The following is an 8031-nucleotide window of genomic DNA, read 5'->3' on the forward strand; positions in this document are numbered from 1 at the left end:
CTGTAAAGGTTTTAAAATCAAAGGGAGGGGAAAGGTCTCTGCCCTGTGGCTACATTACCAGTGAAATCATGCAAACATATGCGTGCAACTTATCTGTGTCCCTCCCTCTCTGCATCGAGGGGCCTTGTCCCTGGTTGCTGTAATTCCCATTAGGGTGAGAAACCAGAATTGGCCCTTACTTATGAGCCAATACAGAGGCAGCCTCTTGGGGGCATGCTGAAGCAAATAGCAGCTGATAGACTGGGACAAGAGAGGGTCCATTACATAGCAAGGCAAGCAGGGCAGTATGCAATGCAGATTTGCGTCCAGAAAGGACATAACTAAACTATTTGGGGGGTGTTGAGAGTGGTATTGGGTCCATAGGCTCATAGCAGATGCTTGCCCTCTCTATTCACACCTTGGTTCCTCGCTGCCTGCTGGGGTCTGACCACACTCTCCTCTCCAATGCAGTATCATCAAAAATGTTGTCAAGACCTTCAAATACCTTTATGGCCTGAGGTTTGAAGTGAAAGGGCTGGAGAACTTCAAGGTGGGCAGCCCCTGTGTCATCGTGTCAAACCACCAAAGCATCCTGGACATGATGGGTAAGCAGGTCAAGATGGGTCAGAGGCAGCGGTTTTGCTTGAAAGGCAAGTGCTGGAAGAAGTCGAGCGGGATAGCAAAGTACCTGAAGCGGGTATTGGAGCCCATGTACGCACCTTCCCTAGGGGTGGGTAGCAAAGGGATGCAGTAATGAATCCATTGCACTGCCTTGTAGCTATACCACTGCCCGTGCCATGCACACCTGGGTCCAGCCCAAGCAGGTGTCCCACTGGGTTACCACAGTCTCTTTTGAAAGTCTTAAAGAAATCAGACTACTGGAAAAGCTAATCGCCACTTTAAAATGAGGGAGCAGGTGGGCATGCTTGCGTGCTAGCACAGCCAGTTGGCGTAGCTCTGCAGGCTGACACCAGAGTCGAGGAAGGAATGGGTAACTCAGAGGCACTGTTCAGTCCTCTTGAGCTGTGAGAGCTGATGCTTATGGGCAAAGGGAGTTGTCCCACAAGAAGCGATAGCAGAGTTAGGAGTCAAGCCCGTGTCTCCTCTGCTACACGTGTCTGCATGTGTGCAGTGTTAACCTCTCTAGGCTGCTGTCCCTGTTCAGGGGACAAGGTTCCCCCATCTCTAGCTGTAGTAAGGACATCTGTCTTTGTGCAAGGCACCTGACTGCTGTCCTGGTCTACTTTGGATTTTTCCGCTGAAACCCTTGGACTTGTTTCATAACTAAGTCCTGCCCTAGTGATTGCAGTGGCATCAAAACTTTGCGTAACTAGAAAGAAATGCAGTGGGGCTGGCCTGTTACCATTTCATCCTCAGTGCAGCCTCTGTGAAAGCCTGAGCAGAAGAAGAGGCAGCAGACTCTTCCATCAAAGCCAGGAAGGATTATCTGACTTGTGCAAACCAGTCTGGCTGGGGGGGGAGGTGTTGATCTGCCTCTCGTGGGCTGATTGTTAGTTTCTTTGCCCCTGGGGCTAGGCTTGATGGAAATCCTTCCAGATCGCTGTGTTCAGATTGCCAAGAAGGAGCTTTTGTACACGGGCAGCGTGGGACTAGTCATGTACCTGGGTGGCGTCATCTTCATCAACAGGAAGAGCACGAGCAATGCCAAGGTGGTGATGGCGGATGTTGCCAAGACCATGCTGTCTGAGAACGTGAGTGCAGCACAAGTAACTAGGCATGTCTGCCAGCTCCTCTTCCCCCAAAACCTCTGAGCTTGCCAGATGCAGAAGAGATCAAAAGTTGTGCGCTCGAGAGAGCAGTGCAGGGGGGAAGTCCAACATGAAGCATGAGGGAGGGGGAGACGAGATGGGGACAACTGTGGTTGGTTATCTAGCTCTTGGGTAGTGTGAACTTGGTCCTTTTATTATCAGCACGTAGGTAATTTGAATACCATAGGAAAATCCAGTTCCAAGAAATAAAGGCATCTAATTGGATCTCTGATGTCATGAGTGGACAGGTGAGCACCTAGCCTGGTGCACTTTACATCAGTTATGGTTAGCAGTGTCTATAAAGCAGGTACTACGAATGGACAGACACGTAGCTGTGCACAGTAGGCACTTACTGTTGTGCTTAGCCAGTTGTTGAGGTGAGCAATTAATGGTGTGTTCATGTTCAGCAGCCAACTAACTTGGAAAGGGCAAAGACAGATTAAACATACTAGGGTAACTTAGGTAGTGGCATTTCATCCCTGATCCTTTCAGTGGTGACTTGGGGTAAAAGTACTCCAGCTGAGGAGCTTGTGTCCAGTGTCTTCTACTGCTGTATAGCTGTATGTGTTGTCTGTCCAGACCTACAGTTTTTGAGATGCTCTAGGGTTATTGATACAGCAATGTGTGATGTACTTAGCACATGGAACTGATGGCCTATCTTCATACAGGTGATGGTATGGATCTACCCGGAGGGCACAAGGAATGGGAACGGTGACCTGTTGCCTTTCAAGAAGGGAGCCTTTCATCTTGCCATACAGGCACAGGTAATGATGGCCAGCTTCTCCCTCCGACTACAACGCCAAGCAGGCCTGGCTGTCCAAAGTGAGGTTCTTGTGACCAAATACTATCGGCAAAGAGCTGCTTTGTCATGCTGGAGGTGTGCTGCATCTTGGTGATTCTGTTTTCTGTGAAAGCTTCTGTGCCCACGCTGCTGGACTGCGGTAGTATCTCTTGCCTGAGCTCCCGAGAGGCTGTGATCAGTCTCTGGCAATGGGGCCTCCAAAACTGGGGGTGCCCAAAGCTTTCACAGAAATGGATTTGGGGCACTTGGGTGGGCATGCGGTGAGCTACAAGAATTACACAGCTGCCTCTCTACCCCTGTGAATCCCTGACTAGTGACCCAGTGGTCACTAGTTGCAGGGATGTGGGAGGCAACAATAGCCTGTTACGCAGTGGCCTCCCCAAACCTATCAGGGAGGGAGGTCTGCATGTTGCCTCTAGATGGCATTGTCTAACGGGATACGTCGGGAGTGAGCACTTGAACTGAGCGTCATCTCGGGGTGGCTAAATATCAGGAACAGTGTCTGCTTTTGAATGGCCTCTTCCCTTAAGGACAGGAAGTGGCTGGTAGCCTGCAGCAAGGAGACCTGTGTATGCACACCTGAATAGACCAAGTGCAGCATGTAGCCCATCCTCTAATGAGCTGATGGAGACCGAATACCCGCTGACCAGTCAGGGGGCCATAACTGGTCCCAGTAGATGGAATTCCAGGGGCAGGGATAAGAGGAACAGCTTAAGCAGTGGCCAGCTTTACTCACGTTCCCAGCAAGGCAGTGACCAATAGATCTCTTCCATGTTGTGTCAGAGGTAAATATAGCCACCTCTCTTCCATCTCTGTCAAGGGGAGATGAGTGCAAACAGTGATTCCTGGTCATAAGGGTCTAAGCAGCGGCTGGGCTGGCCCCTTGCGTATGCTTGCAGGCAGTGGTAATGCACGTCAGGGCTGCTTATCAGGACCAGGAAGTTGAGGAATAAGTATGTCTGAGGCAGACTGGAGGTTCAGACTTCCTCGGATAGGGGAAAAGACTAGCTCTGGTCCAGCTGCTGGCTTGAGACTGGGTCAGTTCCTTTTGTTGACTTCAGGCAAGATGCTTTTACCTTGCTGCTCCAGTTCACCCATCAGAGATGAAGGTAAAACTTCCCACATTAGGACTCCCCAATGTATGCATCTATAGGTGACCTGATGCACTTGGGCCCTGATGTCTGGTGCTTTAGGATGTTGCTGCAATCTCTTCTGTGGTCCCTTCATCCCCAGGTCCCGGTCATTCCCGTGGTGTACTCCTCCTTCTCCTCGTTCTATGACCGGAAGAAGAACCTGTTCACATCAGGTATGGTGCTGCCGGAGTCTCTTCCCCACCTCCTGAATGCACTTGAACTGGTTGGAGGGGGTTGACTTCCTAGCTACACCCAGGTAAGTCCTCCTGGGTGTGCTAAGTTTCTCATCCTGTGGCAGAAGACAAGTTGAGCTGAACACAGAAGGACGTGGACTTGCGTTTCATCTCAAGGGGTGTCCTTCCAACATGACCCTCCTGCTAGTGTCTTTCTAAACCAACTTAAAGTGATGGTGATAGCTGGCACGTGCACGCTTTGCTGCACCTGTGGTGGGGTTTGGCTATTTCAAGAGGCCCCTGCTTAACCAAGGGCTGTATCTGGCTGCCAGTCTCCCTCATTCAAACTGCAGCTGTCTCTTCCTCTAGCCCAAGTGTTACTCTGCTTATCAGGAAATAAGGCTCAATACTAGAGACCCCAGGGTCCACGTACCGGGCTCTTGGGCTGCACCATGCCAGGCAGAGGCACTTCTTTGCATATGGATGTCTCTTCCTCTAGCCCAAGTGTTACTCTGCTTATCAGGAAATAAGGCTCAATACTAGAGACCCCAGGGTCCACGTACCGGGCTCTTGGGCTGCACCATGCCAGGCAGAGGCACTTCTTTGCATATGGATGTCTCTGACAGCCAGGGACCATCAAGCTTGGTCACAGTGGTGGATTTTTTTCTGGGAGAGTGTAGAGACACTGGGGCCCAAGGGAGATGCCTGGAGCGGTCAAAGCCTCTGCAAAGGAGCAGGGAGTTCAGGGCTGAGGCTTGCTCTTGGTCACTTGGTTGCCCGGCCCCACTACTGGCTGTAAAAGATGAGAAGGGGGAACAGAACTCCAGACCACACCAGAAAGCCCAACAGGAGCTGTAATTATCAGACACTACTTGTGTTGCCACCTGCTTCCTTGATGCGCAGATTGCAAGTCACTCTTTGGTCAGCCAAGAAGCTCCTGCAAGGGCAGAGGCATGCCCTTGAGCCTGCAAAATAAAGCGCTTGAAGGACTTGTTCTGCCAGATGAACAGAGTGCTAAGTGAGGCTGGAGTTATTGGTTTCAAAGGAGCTAGCTCTCTTCTCAGGACCTCCTGAGGGCCCTTGTAGCTGGGGGCAGACACCTCCTCTCTTATCCCTTGTATGCGGCTTGGGGACAAGCCTGGTATGCGAGGGGGGGGGACTAGCATCTTTGGGCCACTCGGGAGACTAGAGCATGTGTGGCTTGTTTGTGATGGATTTGCAGCAGGAACCCAGTCTGGCTGGTATTAGCTTCTCCTCTCTCTCCTAGATCTGTTGTGCATGCCAGAAAGCCTCTAGAGGGGCTGTCTTTCTGGGCACTTCTGAGCTAGGTCCTAGCTTAGGATATTGAGAGAAACCTCATTAGGAAAGTGCAAAAACAGCAGGGAAGGGTGGAGTTTGAGGTCCATATTGTCCAAGGCAAACTAGTGTCCTGCATCCTGGCCTCCAACCGTGAGGTAGAAGCAATGTTGTGCCAAAAGCCACAACAGAATGAGGGTTGGGGACCAGGAGTGCAGGGTTTGCCAGTTGCTGTGCAGGACAGTGTACCACTGTGGGAAGTGGAAACAAAGATGTGCAAGTTACTAGTTGAGTCTGCTTCGGCTTTATCTGCTCACGCCTTCCACCCTGTCAAGAAGTCGGACGTTTCCTAGCATAAAAACCATCACAGCTGATGCTAAGGCAATGCCCTACATGGAGCAAAAACCTCAGAGCTCAGGATTACCCATTAGCTGCTGCCTCGAGTGTCTCATAGTCATTTTGAGAACGACAAAATGTCCTGCCCAAGTTCAACAGGGGTATTTCTTCTGGCTAATATCTGCCCCTCAGTCTGCAGGAGTGTCCTGTGCTGCTATGATCCTCTGTAAGCATTTATCATGTGTATGATGTCTATAAATTGGGCCCATGGCTTGTTGGGAACAGGAAGAAATAGCAAGTAACCTTGAGCTAGCCCACAGCATGTAGCTTGAGGGTGGTGGGTGCCTTGTGAAACCCAGTGCTCCTCATGCACTCTCTTGCTACAGAAACTGGAGCGAGCTGCCCTCTGTGATACAGCCTTGCATCTTCAAAGGATGCTCGTAGCTGGCATGTGGAAGCATTACTGCACTCTGCCAAGGGGTGCCGGAGGTGGGAATAGCCAATGCCCTGGAGGATGTCTTTCCACGTGCCCCAAAACTGACGGTCCTTTCCTCTTATTCCCAGGTAAAATCCAGGTCGAGGTTCTCGAGCCCATTGAAACCAAGGGTCTGACCCCAGAAGATGTCACTGAGCTTACCAACAGATGCTATTCCACCATGAGGGAGACCTTTTTCAGACTGTCTGGCTTAGTGAATGAACCCAACAGCTCTGCCCAGACCCATATGCAGTAATATTGCCGTATGTCAGGAACTGAGAGGACTCTTTCCATTGCCAAAGATATCCAAGGGCTTTTCTTTCTGTGCAGCCAGCGTGGAGCCTGTTCTGACTCCGCTGTGGGTAACGCTGGTTGGCAAACCACGTGCCAGGCTGGCTCCACAGTTCTGCTGTGTACTGAATCTCTTGTGGGGTCCTTGATTCCTGTTGAAATGTCTCCTGCATTTTGAGTTTCTCCTACACCCAGCTCAAGCTAATGAGGCTCTGTGCCCAATGCAGCAACTTCATGACCACTAGTGGAGGTTTGGGTATTGCCTCTGACCAGGTTAGTGTTTGTAAGCCAACCAGTCCAGGGGAAGTTGGAGTATGCATCTCCAAGAGCTTACCACCCAGCTTGATTTCTCCCATTGCAATGGGCATGTACAGGATTAATGCAGCAGCTGTCCTCATACTGCCAGCTTCTTGTACCCATGCTCTGGATCTCAGCACAGGGTGATGGGGCTGATCCTAGGCAAGTCTCTTGCTCACAGTGGGCAGCTGTTGGGGTGTTTTTGTTTTGTTTTTTTATTAAGGTGCCTGCCCAGCACCAGGTCCTGATGGCAGCTCCATTCTTTGCAGTGTCTTACCAAATGCGAAAGGCGCAAGTGGGGCAGGCTTGCACTGAAGAGCTGGTTGGGAGATGGAAAAGAACCTCGCCCCGCTCGCCTGTACAGCTGTGCTAGCAAATCCCCTGGTATCAACACGCGGGTCTCAAAGCTGTGTATGTGAGATCACTGGATGTTTAGGAAGGCCATGTTAATATTTGGGAGTCCTGCTATCCCATGCGATGTTTCCACTAGAGGGCTGTCCCGGTACAGCATAGCAACACTAGCGCTCTTAGAGAAGCCTATGGCATCTGTAAAACCATTGGTGAGCTGTTCTTCTGTCCCAGTAGGAGGATGAAGGACCAGAGCCAGTGACCTCCCACAGGATGGAAGTATGGATGATGCTCTTTGAGGCATGATTTAAAGAGGATACGTGCAGCTCTAACTTTTCCCGCCCCCCTATCTACCCCAGAGCAGAACTGGGAAGCAAAGCGGAGGGTCTTGTAACTAAGATCTCCACTAACCGTTCTTGCCTCCTTGCAGGGGAAGTTGACTTCCTTAAATGCAGAACTTGCCATAGGTGAAGTTGGACAAGGATGGGTGCAATCTGCTACCTTGATGTCTCTTCTAGCAATCAAGCTTCCACATCCAAGGTGGACAAGTTTTGGGTTTTTTAGGACTTTTTTGAGGGATGGGGTGGATGTGGAGAAGTCATGTCAAACACGCATCTGGTATGTCTTGTGTTTGGATGAGGCCTCTCTGGTGTCTTACCAGAATGCAGCTCTCCATGGGTATGCCTTCTTTTGTAAATACAGGACCTGTTCTGCATCAGTAAGGCCCAAGTACTAAAATAACAGGATGATACACATCCGCGAGACCTTAGCGTGATGTCTCCGCTCTGGAATTGCTGCTAGCGTCTCTGACTTCTCGTTCTTTACCACGTGCCTTGCTCATAGTATCAGACCCAATGGGATACTGGAGAGGTGCAGATTGCTCAGGATGGTCCCTTGGTATCAATTGTTGTCTCGTAGGTTGACTTTTTTTTTCTTTCTCATGTGTTTAATTGGGTGTGTCCTAAAATACCTGTTGCTTATTGATCTTAAGGGTTATGTAATGCTGATCTAACCCCTTGATCTGCAGCGTTGACCAAAGCACAAGGCTTGTTCCAGCTTGTCTGAGAACATTTAGCCTTGCTACCACTAGCCAAGTTGGTTGTAAAAGCAATAATGTAAACAGGTGTGGGAC

At 50.4% G+C, this 8031-nt stretch overlaps 1 protein-coding gene across 1 annotated transcript in view; it reads left to right on the forward strand.

Moving 5' to 3' along the window:
* Positions 1-442: 442 nt before the first annotated feature.
* AGPAT2 (1-acylglycerol-3-phosphate O-acyltransferase 2) overlaps positions 443-8031 on the forward strand; it is a gene marked incomplete at its 5' end in the record, with an annotated part of 13463 nt that continues 5874 nt past the window's right edge. Inside the window, 5 exons of the mRNA XM_019510307.1 lie at positions 443-584; positions 1516-1691; positions 2417-2512; positions 3784-3856; positions 6053-8022. Of these exons, the coding sequence (XP_019365852.1) occupies positions 443-584; positions 1516-1691; positions 2417-2512; positions 3784-3856; positions 6053-6219 (654 nt within the window). The remainder of the gene's footprint in view (positions 585-1515; positions 1692-2416; positions 2513-3783; positions 3857-6052; positions 8023-8031) is intronic.

This window comes from Gavialis gangeticus, unplaced genomic scaffold, assembly GCF_001723915.1.
Source record: "Gavialis gangeticus isolate Ggan-Ray unplaced genomic scaffold, GavGan_comp1, whole genome shotgun sequence".
In the NCBI taxonomy this organism is placed as follows: Eukaryota; Metazoa; Chordata; order Crocodylia; family Gavialidae; genus Gavialis; species Gavialis gangeticus.